General features: G+C 35.8%; 2 protein-coding genes across 2 annotated transcripts; one reads left to right on the plus strand and one right to left on the minus strand.

The window, feature by feature from the left end:
- The first annotated feature begins 1,803 nt into the window (after nt 1-1,803).
- On the plus strand, nt 1,804-7,941 carry lrrc8da (leucine rich repeat containing 8 VRAC subunit Da). The gene is made up of 2 exons (XM_073848419.1): nt 1,804-2,235; nt 4,387-7,941. The coding sequence occupies exon 2, from the start codon at nt 4,389-4,391 to the stop codon at nt 6,855-6,857; it is 2,469 nt and encodes an 822-aa protein (XP_073704520.1). The 5' UTR covers nt 1,804-2,235; nt 4,387-4,388; the 3' UTR covers nt 6,858-7,941.
- A 1,565-nt stretch (nt 7,942-9,506) lies between these two features.
- On the minus strand, nt 9,507-25,466 carry znf644a (zinc finger protein 644a). Its single transcript, XM_073848418.1, has 6 exons — nt 25,359-25,466; nt 17,639-20,234; nt 14,674-15,207; nt 12,230-12,355; nt 11,600-11,702; nt 9,507-10,462 (listed from the first exon to the last, which is right to left on the minus strand). The coding sequence occupies exons 2-6, from the start codon at nt 20,208-20,210 to the stop codon at nt 10,270-10,272; spliced, it is 3,528 nt and encodes a 1,175-aa protein (XP_073704519.1). The 5' UTR covers nt 20,211-20,234; nt 25,359-25,466; the 3' UTR covers nt 9,507-10,269.
- Nucleotides 25,467-25,921: the final 455 nt, after the last annotated feature.

The following is a 25,921-nucleotide window of genomic DNA, read 5'->3' on the forward strand; positions in this document are numbered from 1 at the left end:
ACATAAACGATGTTTGTTACTGAAATATGTAGTAGAAAACCCATGAAAAATGTGTTAATTTAAAAATCCACATCGTTTTATACATAATTGTGTACTATAGGGGGCGCCATTGTTTTGATGGCGTCAAATGGTTGCACTCGTGAGCTACTGTCGCTACCTGTTGCTATTTTTATCACAACACAGCCAGAAAAATAAAATACTGATAAGATGCATTGTGCTTTAGGTTGTAACTTTCAACTGAAGGGCAAACAGTATAAATCTCCACTCCATTTCCAAGTGATAAAAAGAATGGGAAGATGCATGTGGACGCATACAACTTCCTAAAGGCACATCTTTGTTTTTTCCACTTTAGTGATGCCTTTGAGCCTTGGATTTCACTTGATATCCGGTGGTCCCTGTGGGGAAAAATCAATCGTACAGCATTTGGTTTAAGTCTACGCTTATATCCATCGCGTCCTGTAAGCTCTATCAATAGCTGTGGTCATCGTATCAGTATTTTATTTTCCAAGTTGTGTTGTGGTAATAATAAGAACAGGTAGCAACAGTAGCTTACTGAGTGCAACCATTTAACATCATCGAAATATTGGCGCAGCCCCAATAATCCAAAATATGTAAAAAATGAATTTCTACAAATTCAGTAAGAGACATAATATACATTATATTAATACCCAGCAATCCCTTTAATGGTTTTCCCATTTGATTTGCTATGTTCTTTATAATAAAATTCTTTATATATTTAATATAAAACAAACTAGCTAATAAAAAAAAGTTATATAACAGCCCAACGTAGATGTTAGAGCCAGTCCTAGCACAATATGTATATATATATATATATATATATATATATATATATATATATATATATATATACACACACAGTATATTTTTACTGTATGTGTGTATCTTTATATATACATAATAAATAAATATACACAGTACACACACATATATTATATATCATGTATTATATTATTATAAAACTTTTATTTTGGATGCGATTATTCATTGCCCAGCACTGGTACTAAATAATACATTACAATGTCTGGTCCGAAACATAACACAGATGCAATATTGCACATGGCTTTAATTTGACTATAATGGGAAATGCACGTGATTTGCAGTCTCATTTTCAAACTATTTGTCACTGTTTGCTTTTTTAATTCCGGTGTTTACTGACAAGGCTTTCAAAGTTCCAACACAATCATTCTCCATTTAAAAATTATACACCATCCCTAAAGTCATTTATCATTTTTGCTTAATAATGCAGATGTCTCATACAAAGTTATTATAGGTTTAATTCCACTTGTAGTGCTCTCGAAAACTAAGGGTTGGGCACTTTTATAATCATGCTACAGCAATGACACTGAAGAGCACTAAATGAGCAATAAACAGGTGATGTCATCTTACAGATTTTTATGGCAGCTGCATGTGTAAAATAACTATATCATGAATTATATGAATAATTAAAACCATTCCAAACACTAGTGAAAAAAATAAATAAATAATAACAGAAGAGGAAGAAAACACGTGTTTTTGATTCAGTCATACAGCAGAGGAAAATCTATGTTCCTCTTACAAAACTAGCTTAAACTTGAAAAACCATTTGGGGTGGGTTGGTTTTAACTACCAAGACATTTCCTGCACACTGTGCCAGCCAACATTTAAGCATCTGGGTCCTAGTTTCCTCATAATAAAAAGGAAGAAGAAAAGACAGTAGAAGAAAGTGTTCAGGGCTAGTCTTAATTATTAAATAGGCTGTCTGAAAGTGTAATACTTCACAGACTCCACCTTTAATTTAAAAAACAACTTTATCTAGAACACTGCTTTGTGAACTGGGCGCGTCTGCAACCCTAAAAGACTTTTTGGTGATAATTCACCTTTATCCAGAGAGTTCATAAACGCTACGCTGTCAGCGTCCAATGAAATACGCAGTTGACGAGCGGAACAACTCCGTCATCTTGACTGCTGAACTACAAGTCGCAGCAGGTCGGACAAAGAGTCGCATATTTCAAACCCCACGCCGAATTCAGACTATGGACAGCGTGTACAGTGCATGACGGACACTATATTAGTATGCCGAAAGGAGACTGTTTGGTAACGATTATGTATTTGACTTTTGGAGTCTGTTTCCTGCTCAACGACAACTTTTGACAAATCTAGCGTCTGAAGCAATATGACAATCAAGATAACGACAGCGCGCACTCTTCCATCCCAGTGAAAAACGGCATAGAGACAGTAAGTAGAACGTTTAACTGTTTTTATCTGAGTCTCTGAGGCTCTGTACTACCTAGAAATATATTATTCCCAGGGGTTGCAGGTTATGTGAGTTCAGACACTGTCCGCCTGGTAGACCCAGACATTAAAAACAGCATTATTCGAATGAGAATATTTGTATTTTAAGACAATGTTTCAGAACAACCTAGAAACGTTTTCGATTTTAATTTACAGGGACATCGACCAAATGGGTGCATTTGCATTCAGAATTGCTGATTTAAAAAGTTTACTAAAAATAATTGTCTAGCTTATTAATCCATTTGACCTTGTGCTGTTTTGACACTCCAAGAAAATTTAATGCTGACATTAAAACAGTTTTGTGTTTTTTAAGACCGCCCTCGACAAATCCCACAAAATATGAATTGAAGTGATGCAGGCTTGTTATGAAAACAGCACTATATGTAAAAGATGCATAAAGCACTCTTTTTGTGGAATTATCAAGTTATGCAATCAACTCAAAAGTTAAAATCGTAGGCTACTTGGCTTAGATATTTCCTAAATCCTTTAAAAGGTTAACACAGACATTTCTAATGATTAACAGCTGCCATGTGTTTCCAGACTTTATTTCTCACGCACCAGTCTGAGAAAATAGCAGGCATCAAACAAAGCAGTGCTCGATCTGTGTGCATACCACTGGGAGTTTAAAAACAGAATTGGGCTATTAATACCACATTAGCAGCCAAAAATGTTTTAACCTAGAATCAGGAATTACATCTTAAGTGAGTGGAAATGTGATTCTCATGCCACACAAACTTGTAAGTCGTTGCAGGGAAGTGCTATTTCAAATATAACACACTCTTGAGATGGTTCGGACCTTTCATGTTGTAACTTGAAGCCAAATGTGGCTAGCAGGTATATGTTGAATCATGCAGTCAGTACATGCACTCAGTGTGGTTTAACTCACTCATTTACAGTAGAAGTTCAAAGTTGCAGAATCTGCAAAATGTTATTCATTTTACCAAAATAAAAGGGATCATATAAAATGCATGTTTTTTTATTTAGTACTGACCTGAATATTTCACATAAAAGAGGTGTACATATAGTCCACAGGAGAAAATAAATAGTTGAATTTATAAAAATGAACCCATTCAAGTTTACATATGCTTGATTCTTAATACTGTGTTGTTACCTGAATGATCCACAGCTGTTTTTTGTTTAGTGATAGTTGTTCAGGAGTCCCTTGTTTGTTCTGAACAGTTAAACTGCCTGTTGTTTTTCAGAAAAGTCCTTCAGGTCCCACAAATTATTTGTTTTTTTCAGCATTTTTGTCTATTTGAACCCTTTCCAGCAATGACTGTAGGATTTTGAGATCCATCTTTTCACACTGAGGACAGCTGAGGGACTCATATGTAACTATTACGGGGGGATATGTCTTATTTTGTCTTTTGGGAAATGTGTAAGTATCTTCTGTAGGTTCTGAAGGGCAGTACTAAATGAAAAAATTATATTTAGGCTAAATAAGAAAAATGTACACATTTTCATTCTGTTCAAAAGTTTATGCCCCTGGCTCTTAATGCATTGTGACACTAAAATGCTGAAAAACCAAAGAATTTGTGGGAGCTAAAGGATTTCTCTGAAAAACAGCAGACAGTTTAACTGTTTAGGACAAACAAGTGACTCATGAACAACTTTCACTAAACAAAAAACACAGCTGTGGATCATTCAGGTAACAACACAGTATAAAGAATCAAGTGTATGTAAACTTTTGAAAGGGGTCATTTTTATAAATTCAACTATTTTTTCTCTTGTGGACTATATTTAAACATATTTTATGTGAAATATCTTATTCAGGTCAGTGCTAATTAATTAATAACATGCATTCTGTATCCCTCTTATTTTGGTAATATAATTAACATTTTGCAGATTCTGCAAGGTGTATGTAAACTTTTCACTGACTTCAACTGTATATATACATTTAAACTGTAAGTCACTTTAAGTGAAAGAATCTGACTGTAAATGTAAATCCACTCTAAAATATAGTATTAATTTATTGTATCTTGGAGTAAACACCCAAGACTTTGAAGAATGCTGAGACATGTAAAAGACTCAAATTAATTCTGTTCAAACATGCACTGGTTCCATTTGCACTGACTGTACTACTCTTTATTACAGGGATGTTTAGTCTTACTGAAGTTGCCTCCCTTAATGACATCCAGCCGAAGTACCGTATTCTGAAACCATGGTGGGACGTGTTCATGGATTATATTGGGGTAATAATGTTGATGGTAGCCATCTTTTCTGGGACTATGCAGTTATCCAAAGACCAAGTAGCATGTCTTCCCATTCTCGAGGAAAGCACAAACCCTAATCTACAAGAATGTACCTCAGCAGTTCTGGGTGCTACACCTTCAACAACCAGAGACCTGCCTGATAGTGTTGCGCATCAACTTCTTAACACTCAGTCTACTCCCTTAAAAGAAGAAGATAGATGGTCTCAACCTCAACCCAGAGGACGAAAAACAAATCTGGACTATCAGCAGTATGTTTTTGTCAACCAAAAGTGCTACCATGATGCCCTACCATGGTACAACAAATACTTCCCTTACCTTGCCCTCATACACACCATAATGCTAATGGTGAGCAGCAATTTTTGGTTCAAGTACCCAAAGACCAGCTCAAAGATTGAGCACTTTGTTTCCATCTTGGGGCGGTGCTTTGAATCCCCATGGACAACGAAAGCTTTGTCTGAAACTGCTTGTGAAGATTCTGAGGAAAACAAGCAGAGGTTTACAGGTGGTGCGGTTTTCCAGAAACACGTATCCTCGGAGGACAGCAGCCAGACTACTCCTTTGTTGGAAACTCCAACGGTGCAGTTTCCAACCGAAAAGCTTATTGCAGAAGCTCCTAGCTTGACCACCTTAGATAAAAAAGATGGAGAACAAGCCAAGGCTCTTTTTGAGAAAGTGCGGAAATTTCGAGTCCACGTAGAGGACAGTGACTTCATCTATAAACTCTACGTGGCTCAAACGGCGATAAAAGCACTGAAGATCATTTTGATCTTGAGCTATACATCAACGTTTGCCTCAAAGATCAGTTTCTGCCATATATGCGAACCTAAAACCGAAAGTTTGACCGGGTATGACCGGTTCTTTTGCACGCACAACATGGCGTTCATGTTGAGGAAGCTTCTTTTCACTTTCATGGCTATGATATCTCTCTATGGACTGGTGTGTTTGTATACGCTCTACTGGCTCTTCAGGAGACCTCTTAAAGAGTACTCGTTTGAAAAAGTCAGAGAGGAAAGTAGCTTCAGTGATATTCCTGATGTCAAGAATGACTTTGCGTTTCTTCTACACATGGTCGACCAATACGACCAGTTGTACTCCAAACGATTCGGTGTATTTCTCTCTGAGGTTAGTGAGAACAAACTACGAGAAATAAGCCTTAATCATGAGTGGACGTTTGAAAAACTACGTCAGCATGTCACATCCAATGCTCAGGACGAACAAGAACTTCACCTCTTCATGCTGTCGGGACTCCCTAATGCCGTATTCGACCTTACCGATCTGGAAATCCTCAAGTTAGAGCTTATTCCTGAGGTCAGGATTTCAGCCAAGGTTTCTCAGATGACCAACCTACGGGAACTACATCTGTATCACTGCCCTGCTAAAGTCGAACAAACTGCTTTTACGTTTCTCCGCGATCATCTGCGATGCCTTCACATTAAGTTTACAGACGTTGCTGAAATCCCGCCGTGGATTTATCTGTTGAGGAGCCTCAAGGACCTGAACCTGATTGGGAACTTGAACTCTGAACACAACAAGATGATCGGTTTGGAGTCGCTGAGAGATCTGAGACACTTGAGGACGTTGTATCTCAAAAGCAATCTCAACAAAATACCAACTAACCTAACAGAACTTTCACCGCATCTCATCAAACTTGTGATACACAACGATGGGACTAAATTGCTTATACTGAACAGTCTCAAGAAGATGACCAGCCTGATTGATCTGGAGCTCCAGAACTGTGATTTAGAGAGGATCCCCCATGCCATCTTTAGCTTGGCCAACTTGCAAGAACTGGATTTGAAGAATAATAACATCCGAACCATTGAGGAGATCATCAGCTTTCAGCACCTGAGAAGATTGATGTGCCTCAAGTTATGGCACAACAAGATCACAGCCATTCCACCATCGATAGGGCTAGTGAAGAGTCTGGAGTCCCTCATTATCTGTCACAATAAACTGGAGACCCTTCCTCCAGCTCTGTTTCATCTGCCCAAGCTGAGACACATTGACCTCAGCCACAATTGCATCTCAAGTATACCCGTGGAGGTCGGATACCTTCACAACCTTCAACATTTCGCAATCACAGAGAACAAGGTAGATGTTCTGCCTATTCAACTCTTTAAATGTTCTAAACTAAAGGTTTTATGTGTGGGCCATAACAGCATCGCTTCCATCCCAGAGGCGATCGGGCAGTTAGTTCAGCTGTCCCATCTTGAGCTCAAGGGGAACTGCTTAGATTTCCTTCCATTCCAGCTCGGGCAGTGTCGCCTTCTTCGCAAAAACCTCTTCTTCGTGGAGGACCATCTTTTTGACACGCTGCCTCTTGAGGTCAAGGAAAGTATCAGTAGTGATTAATGGACTGATGCTCATTTCAGTTGTCATCAACAATACGGTCTATAAACGTGCCTCAAGACAGGAAGCAAAAACTCATGTGTTGCAAAATATAACAGGAACGTTGCAAACAACAGGTTTGTGTTTGCTTCTGTTTGCCAAGTAGAAGATATGTTCAGTTTAAATTATGATCTGTTATACATTTACATTTGTGTTATTTACATACTTTTTGTTGTCATATTTAATATGCAGGCTGATGCAAATTTTAAAGGTGAACTATCTCTTTAAGTATTATAAGGGCAGTAGGACTCAATTTTTTTCCATTGTCCAGGTCTTTTCTTTAACTTTCTTTAGTTATGAAAACAATTCCAGAATACATTTAATGTTTGTATACAACATTAAACATACCATGTTCTGTTAGATGTGTCCTTTCAGTGTAGGAGCAGCACTTTTCAAACTCTCCAAAAGACATGATCTGACATGATGAAAGATGTGATGAAAGTTCACCTTTTCTCTGTAGCAATAACAGCCTTATTGCAACACGTTTTCGAGAATGTGTTTTTGTATTTCCGTTGTTAAGACTGAACCATATGAATTTTTTTGCTGTATTGTGCTGATAAGAAGCATATCAAGGACTAAGAACTGCTAGAATGGTAGGGATGTGCACCCTGCATCTTATGATTAGAACTTAAGTGACCTTGTAAAGCTGCCTGCGGTTTACTTATGCGCTGTCATTATGATTATATCTTAGAAGAAGCCATAGCTTGTCAAAGAACATCCACAACAACTGCCCTTAATGTTCTCTGTTGTATAAATATTGATGTCTTTTTTCTGTTCTCTGATTGTGATTAAAAGTTGCGTTTGAACAAGATTTGGTTACACGTTACAATGTTTTGAAACGTTTTAAAAAGCTAATTAGATTAACCTAAGAGCTAATATTACAAAAAACGACACCTGCAAAATATCACAAATTAAATGAATGTACATAGAGATTGTGAGTTCTGTTTTTTTGTACTCCAACTGATATTGGCTTGTTATGCAGACATTCAAAAGGCTTTGCATGCATCCATGTTTTTACATGTTTGCTTTCTTGTATTAAACACAATGGTTTATAGAGGATTTACCCACCCCTTTCTATTTAATTTGGCTGTCATTTCCCGTAGACATTTCTGTCGTAAAAACTCTGTTTATTGTTACAGCTGGTGAAAATTTGCTTTCCACCTTGCCTTGAGCTGTTCGGTTCAATACAGTCTGCCAGTGTTTGCAAATGATGGCAGCATGGTTGTTCTTATATTTGTACACCTTTCGGCTATGGGTGTGTCTGGAGCTGAATGTGATAATTAGGAAAAAAAGGAGCCTGTGGGGAAAAAAACTACTTGGATTTATATACCCACAAACTCAGTAAGACCTAACTGTTTAGGATCTAAAATTAAATACAGCAGTTTCTTTCACATGATTATAGGTCTGCCTCATTAGAGAGTTAGATTCGTAAGCAATCCGGGTTGTGAGATTATAAGACTACTAGCAATAGTTTTTAATCTTAATTTAGTTCACATTTTAGTAACAGTAAATATTCAGTATTCAGGTGTATGTGTGGAAAATGACTGCTACTCTTACAACACAGTTGAAGTCAAAAGTTTACATACACCTTGCGGAATCTGCAAAATGTTCATTATTTTAGCAAAATAAGAGGGATCATACAAAATGCATGTTATTTTACATGTAATACTGACCTGAATAAGATATTTCACAGTAGAAGTTGTTTACATATAGTCCACAAAAGAAAATAATAGTTCAAAAGTTTACATACACGATTCTTAATACCGTGTTGTGATCCACAGCTGTTTTTTTGTTTAGTGTTAGTTGTTCATGAGTCCCTTGTTTGTCCTGAACAGTTAAACTGCCCGCTGTTCCCACAGATTCTTGGTTTTTCATCATTTTGTGTGTATTTGAACCCTTTCCAACAATGACTGTATGATTTTGAGATCCTTGAGCATTAGGAGCTGAAGGGTGAAAACTTTTGAACAGAATGAAGGTGTGTACATTTTTCTTATTTTGCCTAAATATCTTTTTTTTTCAGTTAATACTGCCCTCCTGAAGCTACAGAAGATACCTACATGTTTTCTAGAAAACAAAATAAGTTTAATTTACCTTGATCCTCAAATTCCAAAAGTTTTCACCCCCGGCTCTAAATGCATTGTTTCCTTCTGAAGCATTAGTGAGCGTTTGAACCTTCTGTAATAGTTGCATATGAGTCCCTCAATTGTCCTCATTTATACAGTCATTGTTTGTCAAATATACAAACATGCTGAAAAAACAGAATTTGTTGGACCTGAAGGATTTTTCTGAAGAACAGCAAGCAGTTTAACTGTTCACAAAACACAGCTGTGGATCATTTAGGTAAAAACACAGTATTAAAAAATCAAGTGTATGTAAACTTTTGAACAGTCATTTTTATAAATGTAACTATTAGTTTCTCTTGTGGACTATATGTAAACATCTTTTATGTGAAATATCTTATTCAGGCCAGTACTAAATAAAAAACAGCATGAATTTTGTATGATCGCTCTTTTTTTTTTTTTTTTGGATAAAATAATTAACATTTTGCAGATTCTGCAAGATGTCTATAGATAATATCAGCACATTTACAAACGGTTACATTAGTAGCTTAAGTTGAAGACGACAAAAACATTTTATTCTGAACAGCAAAATTGTTTATAGTGATTTACATTTTTTTTTTTCACATAAATTACCTAAAAAGGTTTATACACAAAAGTATTTGAACCGTAAAAAATGGCCTACACAAGTAACAGTTAATGTTTTTTTTTTTTTTTTTGCAGACTTGGCAAACTTACAGATTTAAGATAAAATCAAAATAAATGAAAACCAAAATGTTACCGGAAATGGTGTAAACAGGGCATTATGACATGCAACTGCTAATATCAATAGAATGGGTTGTTTCACATAATGACTGATGTGTTGGCATGAGTCAAACTTCTGACGTAAATGCATACCGTAGATACATATGCATCATATGTGCACCTTCCAAATCTATGGATGGGACATTAAAAAAAAGCTTGTCGGTTCTCATATTAAAATGGCCTGTTATAAAATCCACATACAGAATCATTTGAGTTTTTGTAGAGAATAAATCTGCATTGACAGATTTAACTCATTGTGAGAAGCGTCTGAGGTAAAGGTTGTCTTTTGGTGGTGGGTTTCACTGAAATGTCGACATACAGTATTCACCCACTGTTCGTACGTTCTTTGACCATGTACAACACCAGCACAATGTAACAATATCTAAAAAGTGGATTGGATCCTCATTAAGAGTAAAAAACAGATGTCCTTACTTAATGGTGTTATAAAATTTAAATGGGAACCAAACAATTTACATACACGTGATATTCCAAGGACACATTGTGTGTTCCTGGGCTCATGAGGATGTTTGCATCACTGAAGGTTGTGCTTGTGGTACTGTGTCAGGGCAAGAGTCCTTGGGAACGGAGGTGACTTCCACCATCCCTGCCCCTGTGTGCGGTACAGCGGTATTCATGATGTGCCTCTGTAAATGCTTTATCCAGTCCTCCTGCACTGACAAAGGGCCTTGGAAGACTAGATCACAAAACCTGTACACGGAAACAATTAGACATTATATTACAAAGATCCACACAAAACTATTTAGTTTTTATAAAAATACTTATGTAATATACATTTAAGAATATTTATGTTAACGGTTATCCTTAAATAGTCTTTTGATGACATGATTATTGGTCTAAATGTGTCTTATGAGAATTTTGTGTTATGTGAAATATTGTTACATTGAACTTTTTAGTAGGTGTCCACTGTAAATAATGCTAAAAATATATGAAGTCTCTTCTGCTCACCAAGCCTGCATTTATTTGATCCAAAGTACAGCAAAAACAGTAAAATTGTAAAACATTTTTACTATTTAAAACTGTTTTTTTATTTGAATATATTTTAAAATGTGCATTTTTCCTGTGATTTCAAAACTGAATTTTTAGCATCATTACTCCAGTCACATGATTCTTCAGAAATTATTTCAATATTCTGATTTGTTCCTCAAAAAACACTATTATTTTTATTTTGTTTGAAAACAGAGTAGATTTTTTCAGGTTTCTTTAATAAATAAAAAGTTCAGAAGAACAGCATCTGAAATAGAAATGTTTTGTAACATTATAAATATCTTTATCATCACTTTTGATAAATAAAATTATTGATTTCTTTCTAAAAAAAAAATGTATACTGACTCCAAGCTTTTTAATGTGTATAATATTAAAAAAGCTATTTATTTCAGATAAATGCTGATATTTGGATCTTTCTGTTCAGCAAAAAATCCTGAAAACAATTTACTCAGCAGTTTTAAATTTTCTTAATAATGATAAAAAATGTTTCTTGAACAGCAAATCAGCATATTAGAATGATTTCTGAAGGATCTTGTGACACTGAAGACTGGAGTAATGATGCTGAAAATTTAGCTTTGATCACAGGAATAAATTTCATTTTTAAAATTTCTTTTTTAAAATATTCAAATAGAAAATCCTTTTGCTTTTTAATAGTAAAAATATTTCAAAATTTAACTGTTTTTGCTGTACTTTGGATCACATAAATGCAGGCAAAAAAAATCTTACTTTTCACAAACTTTTGACTGGTAGTGTAAAAATAATTTGAAGATGTATTAAACTATTCGTTTTTTAAATATTATATTAAATATACATTTTTAACATTTGTAACATAGAGGTTACCTGCAAGTAAGTCTATAGATTTCTTCTGGTGTGTGCAGCAGCGGGTACATTTTCTTCTTCGACCCAGACCTTGATCTTTGCTTTCTCTGTTTACAGTCAAATGCTGAAATAATAAACAATGTAGTTATTAGAATCTATACAAACAAAATCTGCATTTTAAAAAGCACACCTATAAAAACATTTAACTCTTCTGACACGTTTAGCCAAATATGTTAAAGCACCTGTTTCAATTAAGTTATTTGTGCACTAGGTTTCACACTTTTTATGAGTAATGCACCCTTGTGGTGGATGACTGGTAGCAATATTGAGATCACATGACCAGCCGAATAGCACTCTATTTTTGGACATTTTAAAGCGAATAAATTAAATCAAATGATAACAATACTTATACAATGGCAGCATACAAGTATAATCTGAAAAAATCATCCTGAATTAGATAATCAAAAACTATATATTTAAGTTACTTGTTATGAAAAAATGACAAGTCAAAATGTTTAGCAAAGGGAGTGAGGATGTGACGTGCATTTCGCAGTAGATGAAAGTAGACGGTGAGGTGCAACATCCCTCATAAACAGGAAGTCATATGCAAGTACAAAGTTGCATTTACATAAAGGAAAGAAAGGTACATACTAGTTCCGTCCAGAAGAGCTTTTTTCTTTCGATGTGCATATGCCCTCAAATGATTGGAGAGACTAACACCACTGTGGAATGTGGTATTACAGTGCACACACACTTTTCTGTTGAGTTCACTTTTCTCTGTAAAAAAAAAACAACATATAAAATTAAACACAGTTATTATAGATACTGTAATACATGTTAGTATATTCATGTTCAAGTTATTGAAGTACAGGTGACTCATAGAAGAAATAGTTGAAAAAAAGTCATTATTTTTGTTTTCTTTACGCACAGAAAGTATTCTCGTAGCTTCATAAAATTATGATTGAACCACTGATGTCACATGGACTATTTTAATGATGTCCTTACTACCTTTCTGGGCCTTGAACATGGTACATGTGTTGCTGTCTATGCAGGGTCAGAAAGCTTTCGGATTTCATCAAAAAATATTTACATTTGTGTTTTAAAATGAACTAAGGTCTTACGGGTTTGAAACAACATGCGGGAGGGTAATTAAAGACAGGATTTTCATTTTTTGGTAACTATCCCTTTAATGTATAGTAAGTATATACAGCAGTTTGAATTTTATGGCTATGGACCCTTTTCACAGACGATTATGACATGATTAAAGTCTTGTTTTTTTTATATACAAATTACTGTACATTTATAAGACTGTACTTCCTGTTAAATTACAACACTGCTCAAGGGTGTTTCTTATACAATGGATGAGGGAGTAAAAGTAAATTTGATCATCCTCTCTTCTGACTGTCGCAATCAGATAAAAATATAAAAATGCTATTGTGAATTTTTTCTTTTTCAAAATATATTTATTGACATTTATTAGTTTATATTTATATATAAAAATTAGTAATCCACATTTCTTGTGGATTTCTTCTTGTGCTATTTGAACAAATATAAATGCACAAATAGTCTCCCATTAATCTCTATAGAATTTCACCCAACTATGATGACTTCTGCTTCTGAGAAACCCAATAACGTGAAAAGGGTCCATAGTCAAAATAAACGTTTTATGGTTACATTTGAAATGGTTATAGAGGGTTTATTAATCTTGTCATGTTGTTTAAAGAGATAGCTCCCCTTAAAATAATTTTGTCATTGTCAACTTGTTCGAAACACATACGCTAGTTCCTTTTCTGCATTTTTTTGTTTTTTTTTTTAAACGTATGGGTTTGGTCAGACATGAGAATGAGTAAATGTGACTCTGGACCACAAAACCAGTCAAGAGAGAGAGAGAGAGAGAGAGAGAGAGAGAGAGAGAAAAATCGCCTTTAAAGTTATCCAAAATAAGTTCTTAGCAATGCGTATTACTAATCAAAAATTGACTTTTGATACATTTACAGTAGGAAATTTACAAAATATCTTCATGGAACATGATCTATACCTAATATCCTAATATCCTAATGATTTTTGGTATAAAGAAAAAAGTTGATCATTTTGACCCATACAATGTAGTTTTGGCCATTGCGACAAATAATATTCTACTTAAAGGAGTAGTTCACTTCCAGAACAAAAATGTACAGATAATGTACTCACCCCCTTGTCATCCAAGACGTTCATGTTTTTCTTTCTTCAGTTGTAAAAAATAGTTTTTTGAGAAAAACATTACAGGAATTATCTCCATAGAGTGGAATTCTATAGTGCCTGCAAGTTTGAACTTCCAAAATTCAGATTCAATGCAGCTTCAAAGGGCTCTAAACGATCCCAGCTGAGGAATAAGGGTCTTATCTAGCAAAACAATCTGTCATTTTCTAAAAAAATAAATAAAAATCTATATACCTTTTAACCTCAAATGCTCATCTTGTCTAGCTCTGCGTCATTTCCAGTGTATTCCAGTTCAAGACAGTTAGGGTATGATGAAAAACTCTCATCTCATTTTCTCCTCCAACTTTAAAACCCTACAGCGCTGCAGAAGTACCAACCCAGTGTTTACAAAGTGAATGTGCAAAGAAGGTCAAACGGCCTTTACAAAAAAAGGTAAAACAGAGTTGTAGGAGAAAATGAGATGGGAGCTTTTCGACATACCCTAACGGTCTTGAACGGGACTGCACAGAGTATGTATGTGCATTGCAGAACTAGACAAGATGAGCATTTGAGGTTTAAAAGTATATACATTATTTTTTTTTTTAGAAAATGACCTATCATTTCGCTAGATAAGACCCTTATTCCTCGGCTGGGGTCGTTTAGAGCTTTTTGAATCTGCACCGAAACTGCATTTTGGTAGTTCAAACTCGTGGGCACCATAGAAGTCCACTACATGGGGATAATTCCTTAAATGTTTTCCTCAAAAAACAATTTCTTTACGACTGAAAAAAGACAGACGTACATTATCTGTCAATTTTTGCTCTGGGGGTGAACTTTAAGACTGGTTTTGTGGTCCAGGGTCACAAATAGTTAAGAATTTTTCTTTTGCATCAACTACCCCTTCAATAAAAAATTACCTGCTAGTGAATTTGGCACTGCTTTGAAAGGTTGTATCTCCATGACACAGTCTTTGCCTGAAGATAAAAGGAGAGCCTTTCTCGCCGTGTAGGATAGGTGCTTTGCTCTGGTCTCTTCATGGGCTCTTCTTTTCTTCAAAATTCCAATCAGATCACTTGGTGGTGAGCCTTTGCCAATGTCTATCCTTTTCTTTTCCTCCTTCTCATCTTTCTGCCGCTTGACAGTAGATGCGAAGGTTAAACCGTTACTCAACCTAACAGGATTGAAAGAACTGGTGGCACGGCACTTCTTCTCAAGAACCTGTAGCTTCATCTGAAACTGTTTCTTGTCACGCATCAATTCTTTCAATATGATCACTGGAGATTTAGAAGCGGTGGAAGAAGGTTTGCCCAGTCGCTTCAGGTGGCCTCGTACATGGTTGGACAGCCCAGTCCTGTTGTCAAACCACTCCCTACAGAGAGGACAGATGAGCTCCATCTGTTGGCAGTCAGTGTTCAGCTCTGTTGGATGATCAGTCTGGGATGTATCTTCTTCTGTTGGGATCAGAAGGCAACAGGGAAACCATATGTAATCAGATTCATTTACAACAGATATGTATTGCTTAGAAGTCAATTAAATTTAGCCAATAAAATTAGCTAACTTGCACCACACTGCTTATGTGGGTATTTTAAACTACTACCTTAAAGATATCTTTAGACATCCACACCTATCAGCGATTATCTAAAGTCTAGACAACTAGTATGTCTGATTTGAAAGCTTGATGCCATACATGACGGCGATATTATTATTCTAAATTCTTCAATTCAATTCGAGTTGATTGCATTTTGCTCGTGTTGAGTAACTGGAAAAATACCATAAGTGGCACATTCCATGGACGGGAATCCATGAAACGCATTATTAGAATGTTCCAAGGCTGCACAAAATAATAAACCCATTTGAAAATCATAATAAAGCATAATGCTATTGTGAACTCAATTCAATACAATTCAATTTAAAAAAATATATGCAATGTAGGTTTAATATATACGGAGCGTCTCCGTTCACAGTAAATGCTGCTCCACATAAACTTATAATTTACGTGTGTGGAACATCTCAAACTCTTTGTTGTGAGTTTGGGTTTTTTATAACATTCATCTGGGAACGCAATGTGCCATATCATCAGATTTGTAAAATAAATCATTTATAAACCTAAGCAAACGCGGAAAAATACATCATTATTTTTCTAAATTTGCTAACTGTTCATCGCGATTTCAGAATAAATGTTTAAACCCTCACTCTGAGTTTACACGTTTTGATGTCCACATTTTCAAGAAATTACAATGGCTGCAGCATTTCTGTCTTAAATGTTGGTTAGTCAATATTAAACAAGAATTATATCGGCAGTAAAGAGTGAAAACAATTGTCAGGCTGCCGGCGCCCGCTGCATTCATTTGTTATAATGCGTAATGTAAGTTAGCTCTATTGTTTATAATACATTATGTATTTTAACAGTTTTGTTCGATAAAACCATATGATTACTTGCTTTTGATACTTAATTTGTATTAATTATTGCCTCATTGTTATTATATATGTATTACTACAACTTTGCCACCGCCAACAGTACCCTTACTTGACTGGCGTGAAGTATTTGTACCACAACTTCTGACAATGGAAAGTTAAATAATTGCGTACCATACTGTACTGTACTGAACCGTACAGCTCGGTGGGCCATAAGTTCTGACATCTACAAGCTTTGACTTTGAAAAAAAATATGGGTCAATCAGTAAATATGTACATACCAGAAAAATGTATTGGATTGTACCTCCGAAATGATTTACATGTTTTCATGTTATGGTCGCTAACTGAAAAAAAAAAAACAGCTGCTAAATAAAAACTGCTAAGTAAAACTTCTAGCCTACAACCAAGCCTCTGACTTTTTTTTGTTGTTGGGGCAATTGTCTTTTAAACCTCAAAAAAGAAAACTTTTATAATTAAAGGGGTCATGAACTGAGAAACCATAATTCCATTGATCTTTTGACATATAAGAGGTGTAATAATAATACTATAAAAACTATACATTTACTATAATACTATATATCTATACATTTAAAACTGAAAACTTTCTTGATAGTCTAAAAACAGCGTATACTGATGCCAATCTGCCAAAACGACAGGTTGTGGAATGTGCCACTCTATGATGTAATAGTGTGGCTAAACACCACCTCCACAGAAGATTATCAACGCCTGCTTCTACATCACTGCCTGTTTAGCCCCGCCCACCAATTCATGCATGTAGTGTAAGTAACGAGAGAGACGAATGCAGGCCTACGCAGAAACCAAACAATAAAGATCGGTAAAAATACTACTAAACGCTGTGCAGGACCAAGTTGTGCAAAAACAGTCATTGCATTGCCTTCCTTCTGATTTCAACGGTAGGAATGAAACGTGGATGAACTTTATTTTTAATTAAGATCCAGACTGCATCAGTAAGAACTTGGTCCTTTGTTAACTTCTTTTAACAGCAGATTTGTTTACAAACAAGGCACAATTCACTGTGGGATTTTCAGAAAGATTGAAACTAAAAGACAATACTGTGCCGACTATGTTGGAACCGGCAGTAATGTCGCAACACACAAGTGAGTAACTGTTTTTATTAAACGGTCACTATTGCTTTGTCCGTTATTACAGATTGTTTGATTTATACTGAGTATTTATGCGTCCAACTGTTATAGATGTAGGCTGGCAAACATACACAACTGTTAGCCAATCATAGCAGTGAGCATTTACTTCAGAGTTTACAATCCACTACAGTCAAATCGCAACAGAAAAAAGCCTATTACTTCTAAATTATGATTTTTTTTTTTACGTAAAAGTCTTCATAACATTATATTTGGACCTCAGAGAACAGTACAAAATAATAAAAAAAACAGTTTAAGACCCCTTTAAATTATTTAACAAATGGAATTGAAGAAAGAGAAGCATCACCTGTTTTGACTTGTGGCAGTGTCCGTCGTCGAACTGGAGGTACTTTGTCAAGAGAAATCACCTTAGCTGCAGATACAGCGTTCCGCGCTTTCAGGCCAACTCTGTATAAATGTCCTCTTATATGATTAGAGAGGCTAATTCCTGACTCAAATACAGCAGGACAGTAAGGACAAGACTTTAGATCGGTCTCAACATCCGAGCCCGGTTCACGTTTTACAGCTGTGATCGATTCCGAGATTTCTTCATCCTTGCATTCGTCTTTGACAGAAAACATTCTTGGGGAACTGTGGTTTTTCTCAAAGTGACTAGTTGAGGCACCAAGACTTGCCTTTGGAGGTGAAGTCTGTTTTTTTACAAAATGTGCATTAGCATTCTCGATACTTTCACTTTCTTCAGGTCCAAGATCATCATTAGAATCAGACATAAAGTGATCATTGTTCATAACTTCTTTACTCTTCTTGGATGTTTCCGGTTTCTTAAAATTTTGTCGACATTTTGGGAAATCTAAAAGAATATCTTGGCCCTGCATATTGTGGAACGGAGTAGACATTTTCCTTTTGGAAGGTGACTTCTTCAATGTTTGCTTTTCCAAACTTATATGCATATAGTTGCCATTTCCAAAATCTTCTGAAGATGCAATGTTTTCATCGGACTTAGAAGTCCTTTTAGTGTTCCCTTCTTTAGAATGAGCTGATCTTTTCAGACACTTTAAGGGGGATGAACTAGCACTTGTTCCAGAGAATGTGGTCTTGCAATTGAGGGAATCATCAAGATACTCTGTTGTTCTGCTTCCATCATGTTCCTGATGAGTGTTGCATTCTGAGGCACTCTGGTCACTACATTTCTTTCTGGATAAAAGTGTGTCAATTGATTTGTCAAGTCTAGATTGGCTTTGGACATCTTTACTCGTCCACAATTTCTTCTTCTGTAGAAGACTGCACTTCTCATTGGGTGACAATCTTTTGTTTTTGTCTGGTGCCCGGATCTTCAATGACAATTTTGGTGACCTTGCTGTTGGTTTTGCACATGAAGTAAGAACTTTGCAAACAGAGAACGGCTGTTCAGTCGGAGATGTTTCTTCCTCACTATTGTCAAGGGAATGTGAATTTACAATGATGTTCTTAGTTTTTCTTCTAATGGAACGGGAGAAGGAAATTGGGCATGGTGATTTATTGACTTTACGCTCCTGAAATCCATCTGATTTCCAAACAGTTAGATCAGCCCCACTGACACCATGTTTATGAAGCAAATGGCGTCTCAGATCAACTTCGTTCATTTCGACAAAATCGCACTTATTGCAACTATAGTATCGCTTGTCCTTTTCATGAGTCTTGGCGTGTTGCACAAAGGTGTTAGGACAGTTTGTTCCAAAGGTGCATTGGGGGCACTGTAATTTTGCATCTTTACCTTCATCTTTAATTTGATTCAACTCATTTCTTTCTTCCGTAATTTTCGGTCGTTTGTCCCGGTGAACACTTATGTGATTTAACAGCGAACTCTGGTCATGGTAACACTGTCCACATTCCTTACATATGAATGGCTTTGAAGTAGTTGTGTCTGTATTACATGTAATTTGTCTGCGTTCTTGAGATTTCTCTTTAAAACCACTGTTACGAGGAAAAATTGTTGGTTCCTCTATAGAACATGAGTCTGATGGCAATGTTTCTCTAACTAATCCCATCTTTTGGGTCTTGCTAATAGGTTTTTTTGCTGGTTTGGCAAACAGGTGTTTGACTGCCTCAGCAGCTCCATTAAAATACTTGCTATGTTTAACAATGGGGGACTGTAATTTGGATGGTTTCCTTGGGGAACGTGTCTTCTTAACAGGACTGCATTCTATCCGACTTCCTTCACCTAGGTGATCTCTTTTTGAGTCATAATTTAACTCAGGGTAGATGTCCTCTGAAGGATCAACTTTCAACACCAATTTTTCCTTACGTTTTCTTCTTTTATGGCTGAGTGGTGAAGGAACTCTTCTTTTATGGTTGATGGGTGAAGGAACAGGGGACAGTTTTTCCTCCATTTCCAGACCATTATCATCATCCCACAGGAACTTCATAAACTCTCTTTGGGGATTCCAGCTAAGGTCATTTCCATCGTCATAATTATCTAATGAGCTTTCTGGAGATTCTGTATCGAAGCCCCATATGCCCCTATTCTCCACATCCTCCGCAGTCAACGTTTGTCTGATTGTTATTTCCCCTTCTTTTCTGAGTGGATCGGGCTCATCAAAGTGGACGTTGGTTGTGACAGAATTCTGAGCGTGTAATGACTTAGGAAGGAATCCTGGTACATTTTTTGAAATATCCAGCAAGATTTCATCTGAGATATGGGGTGAGGTGGATCCATTGACGTAAGCAGCCTTGGCTGGTCCATCTGAGCAGATGGAGTCCATAAAACCAACACTGGTCAGGAGGTCTCCTTGGTCACTGAGTAGTTCCATGGTCTCTGGAGGACAATGCAGTGATGGTCCCTCTACACAGAATGCCTCACTGTTTAAAAGGTCCTGAGAGTTTCCTGACATTGAGGTGTCATTTTCCTCTACTTTGGCACTCTCCTTCAAACCAGACATTCCTAGGAGTCCTAAGGACCGTTTCTGGGGACAAAAAAAATGAGATGAACATGCCAATCAATATATAAAAGAATTAATGCTAGTTAGAGACATTAAACATTAAATTACCCTATAGCAAATCTAGGCACAGTTGGATCCATAGCATGGCCTTCTTATAGAATTTATTTTAGGATGTTAGGATGTTAGGATGTTAGGTTAAGTGCTCCAGCAACAGTATTTTTAGTATTTCAACTTCAGTCAAGTTTAGACAATATGCCAAAAGGCAACAGCTGCCTGTTTAGAGCTGGATGATAAACAATATCATATCAAGATTGCTATCAAATTTATGTGGATTATGATGATAAGCTTTGCACACTTCACTCGATATGGATTAATCTAACACCACAGTTGAATGCACGCTGAAAATAATGTAAAAAGAAAGACCTTCACGGCAACCTGTCAAAATAAAAATCTTGTTTAACTTGAAGAAATTATTACAGAAATATTACTATTATTTTTATGGAATATCATACAACCAAGGTATTTTTTCATTCATTTATACAGTTACACAGTGCTGGTAGCTCTGTGGAGATTAATTGTGAGCAAACAAACTTATATCTTTGCATTTATTCTCAAGGTCTAGCAAAAATGTGAAAGCACTTCCTTCCCCATTAAAGAGATAGTTTACACAAAAATTAAAATTCTGTCATTATTTACTCACCCTCATGTTGTTCCAAACCCATACAACCTTTGTTCATCTTCACACAAATTAGGATATTTTAGATGAAATCCAAGAGGTTTTGACCCTTCAGAGACAGCAAGGGTACTACCACGGACAAGGCACAGAAATGTAAGGACATTGTTAAAGAAGTCCATGTGACAGTGGTTCAACTGTATGTTTTTATGAAGCTACGAGAATACTTTTTGTGTGCAAAGAAAACAAAAATAATGTTGTTTTCTTTGCGCACAAAAAGTATTCTCGTAGCTTCATAAAAAATTACAGTTGAACCACTGATGTCACATGGACTTTGTGCCTTGACCAGGGTAGTACCCTTGCTGTCTATGGAGGGTCAGGGAGGTCTCGGATTTCATCAAAAATATCTTTTATAATTTGTGTTCTGAAGATGAACGAACGTGTTTGGAATGACATGAGGGTGAGTAATTAATAACAGAATTTTCATTTTTGGGTGAACTATCCCTTTAATGGTAAATGAATATCATGATAAATATCTATATCATATGATATGGAAGACAATATTGCGACAGTAAAAAAAATAGATTCTCCAATGCTCTCCTCAACGATTCTGAGCTTGTTTTTTTCCCCTGCATATGGCCTTGTGCGCACTAGAGGCGCGGGGGGCGTCATTGCACAGAATTTGCTCTGTGAGACACGTGTGCATTGTGTTTTACTTTAGACTTAGATATACTTTAGATATGCTTTTTATTTATGCCGTTTGGAATGCAGTACTGTTAGATGCACGAAACTCGTGCTTTGTTTTTGTTCGTCCTAAAGCTTGATTTGCACTTGCATTTGCAAATACTTTTATACAAAATTGATGTACACACAGTCAGTTATGTTTTCAGAGCAGGACAAAACATCTGATTAGGGATGTAACGGTATCAAAACTTCACGGTACGGTAATACCTCGGTATGAATGGCACGCTACGGTATTTATTGAATCATAAACAGGAAAAACAAAACTAATGAAGAGACTCGAAAAAAGTGCCAGAAGTGTTTATTAAATAGTTTACATGAACACTGAACATATCAATGGCATAAAAATTAGCCATCTATCTGTAAACTTTGAAACAGAAAATTATTAAAGCATGTAAAAAACAGTCAAATCAGTTTAGCTGAATGAGTTGTCTGAATCTAGTTGTCTGCTTGAAATAAGATTTTTTTTTTCTTACCCCATTGGCAGATTATTCAGCTTGTTTTAAACAAAAACTCACTTAATTTTGACTTGTTTTTACTTAAAACAAGACAATAATTTTTACTTGTCTAGAAAATCCTTCTTGATTTAAGAAATTTTAGATATTTTGGCTGGAAACAAGACAAAATTCTAAGTAAGAAAAGCATTTTTTGGAGTTCAATAGGCTCTCATGCCTTTCTTTCTCATTAAATATTTATTAAAAACAATCCTTTAAAGAACTTTTCTACCTGGACAAGTGCATCTATGTTGCCTAGTTTATTTAAAACTGCACCTTTCCTTATTTTAAACCTAGCCAAAAAGCCACGTGTTGACTGTGAAACACAGTAGACTTCATTTATATGCATTTATGGTACATTTCCGTGTCAATCCATGTTCATTTTTACAGCGAACAATGCACTGTAACATTAATTCAGCGCATACATCACAGCAAAAAATAGATTCGGTTCCGAAACGATCGCTGCACTGCTGCAAAGGCACCGCTTCTAGGACGTACTGCCGGACAGCAACCGCGTGCAGTGTGAACGCTCTAATCCGTTAACATGGGTGCTGAAAAGAATACGTAAAGCATACGCACTGCAGACAGAGCATGTAGGTTCGACCATTTCCATCTCTTTTCCTTGCTGCTACAGTCAGTAGCGACAACAGACCGCAAAGGATGATGGCCACGCTTGGGCTGATGGGAAATGTAGTTCCCGCTACCTCCCGTTCGCTCCATTCGCCTGAGCAAACTTTTCTCAGAAGACCTATCGTTTTATCGAGTCATGCGACCACGGTAGTATCGAAAAAATTTGCTATTGCGGTACGACGGTATTTACAATACCGTTACATCCCTACATCTGATATATCGAAATAGATCTGTGCCGTAGTTTTAACGCAGCCTGTTAAAGCTGCCACTGTCTATGATCTCATCAGTAATAATCAAACGGCAGTAATGCTGAGGAAAAAAGAAAAAACACTAACTATTGTATGTAAACCTCCGGATACTTAAAGAACACTTATTTTAAAAAAGTAATTGTTTTAAAAAGTAGCCTGCTCATATAAAGTATATTTTGCACAAAAAAAAAATTGATATAAAATGCTTTATTAAAATGTAGCCATGTGCAGTAATATTGAAAACTGAGAATGTGACGCCCCGTGATATTTAGTTGATAATTAAAATCGTAATTAAATTGAATCGTGAAACCAGTGAAGATTCACACCCCTACTTTTAAGATGGCAGTACTCATACTTATAACTAACTATAAACAAAAAGCATAGAAACGGCAATTTTACGTTTTGTTAAAACGTACAGTTGTAAAGATATATTTGCACAGCAGAAGAATTAATTGGGGAAAAAATATAGATCAAGAATCGTTTGGATCGTGACTCCCAGAATCGGAATCGGATCAGATTGTGAAGTGCTTGAAGATTCCCACCCCTAATTTTTGGTCATATCACCTAGCCGTGTGGCACTGTATAATTGGTAGGGCTGCACGATTAATCGCAAGATGTTGTGAGGCGCGTTTAGTCAATGAAGCCGGTACTTTGATTAGTAGTAAATCTCCATCACGTGCGTTCAGCTGGAGCGGCAATTAATACACAGAGACGTAAATCACTGACAAGCTATGCCAAATTTTTTGATTTACGCCTCTGTGTATTAATTGCCGAACGCTGAACGCGCGTGATGGAGATTTACTACTAATCACAGTACCGGCTTCATTGACTAAATGCGCCTCACAACATCTTGCGATTAATCATGCAGCCCTAATAATTGGTCAGTAACATTACGGTTTAACAAACGACTAGTTACCATAATAAGTTCTGACAGATTTCAGGATTTTTAAATCAGTCCTTATTTATCACTGCAGAGATCTAGAATTTGTATTCTAGATCTCCCATTGTATTCATCCGAAATATGTTGCTTAAGAAATTTATATCATAGAAATAAATTTTGGTTTTCTGTAATGTTACCAAGATAACATTACATTATCTAGCTATAATAATAAGGCTAGATTCTATCAAAATGGTGGCACAGTTTAAATTTTTTCGTATATGATGGTAATAGTAAGATTTTCACTGTTTTTTATGCCACATTTCCTACACTTTATGGACTTAATAGTACATGGGTCACAAAGATGTTTTTGCCATTCACATTTATATGGTTTCATTAATGATAATTATAATTAAACATTATAACTGTAACATATTATTTTGTTTTGTTTTTAATTGCTATAAATGTGCACCAACAGGTTACAAAAATACTATTACTATTAATAATAGAAACAAATACAATTATTAATGTGGCTAATCATGTCTGCGTATTACTACTGCTGGTTAACAATGTCAATACATGCTACATTCCACATCTAATTAACAAAGTGATTAAAATTTAGTAAGTTTCAACTTATAAATTAGGTATAAAGTAAAGTATAAATTTAGTAAGCGAATCAATCTCTATTGTACATGCTATATTTTTGCTAAGCAGCCCCAACTGGATGATCTTGCATGCTTACAAAAGTGAAAGTAGAAATTAGACAAACCTAGACCTGTTTTAGCCTAATAATACTATAACAACACTAAAGAATATGCATTATACATTACACTTGATACAGAGCAGAAGCAGAGATACTAACTATAACGTGCATAGAAATATAAAAAATGAATTCAGATTGTTTATGTGCATTGTGACACACTGTACAAAATAAATAAATAAATAAAACTACTGACAATATTGTACAAAGAATCGCTAACAGCAGAAGAAATCCTTTCACATGACAATGATATGTAAATCACATGCTTTACGAAAAGTACCTGTAGTAGAACATTTATGTCTGGAGGTATAAACAACACGGTTAAAGGCATTAACAGTTGTCAGTTGATATTATTGTTTGGATCAAAGTTCTTAAAAAAACACATATGTTTGTGGATCAAGTTCTATATTGCATAAATAGTGGTTCAGGACATGATAACATGCACTCAACCCTGCAACAAATTTACTCATAAACAGTCATTGTTAATAATTCAGAGAGGTAGTACAGATCAAGATTAATATGCATTAATAACTTGAAATATATTACTGACATCTTTCTGTTTAGACATTGCTGTTACTACATACTATGAGAGTGTGCTAGCAAGGTAGCAGTCAAGCCCCATTATGTTCAACATCAAGCTTAAAACCACTTGCCCCCAGCAAAATATTGAGGGCACTTTGATGGTTTCACCTTTTAGTGTTGTTGGCAAATGCATTTTAGCCTACCTTTCTGCAGCTGCGATTGTGGACAATAACACTGAAGTGAAATCATTTCATTTTTGCTCGCTCAAGCTTTCCATCTATTGCGAAGCCGCCATATTTGCTCGATGGTCCACAGACAAAGGCATTGCGCCTCAACAAGGGGGACTCCAAAAACTTGATCAAATGTGTTCAAAGTAATGTTAATATCGTGATTGCTTACTGGCAACTACTTATTAATGACACAATCTTACACAACATAAACATGTTGAAGACGTTAAATCGGGAGAAAATTAATTATTTGTATGAGTCATGTAAATAACGCCCCCCAAACAAAAAGTGGACTATTCCAAATAGGTGGCAAGTAGAAGTACTGTCTGACGGTAAAGTGAACAGAAGAGGATAAGCAGAAAGAATGGCAATGGCACTCTCAGCCAATTATTAAGAACATAATAACGTTCATAACCAGGTATATCACAGCTAAATGTTTTGTGCTAAGTCATGAATGCATATAAACATCAAGTTTGACCTAGGGAAGCACAACAAATTCCTTCAAATGCGTTTTTCCCTAAAGATACGTCTAGTCAGAC

Source organism: Garra rufa, chromosome 10 (genome assembly GCF_049309525.1).
Source record: "Garra rufa chromosome 10, GarRuf1.0, whole genome shotgun sequence".
NCBI lineage: Eukaryota > Metazoa > Chordata > Actinopteri > Cypriniformes > Cyprinidae > Garra > Garra rufa.

Bases quoted from the DNA above. Each gene is read 5' to 3' on its own strand.
- lrrc8da (XM_073848419.1), top strand. From the start codon at position 4,389: ATGTTTAGTCTTACTGAAGTTGCCTCCCTTAATGACATCCAGCCGAAG.
- znf644a (XM_073848418.1), bottom strand. From the start codon at position 20,210: ATGTCTGGTTTGAAGGAGAGTGCCAAAGTAGAGGAAAATGACACCTCA. The intron at 15,208-17,638 runs GTGATGCTTCTC...TGATCCCAACAG, and splicing joins ACTGCCACAAGTCAAAACAG to AAGAAGATACATCCCAGACT. The intron at 10,463-11,599 runs GTAACCTCTATG...TTCCGTGTACAG, and splicing joins ATCTATAGACTTACTTGCAG to GTTTTGTGATCTAGTCTTCC.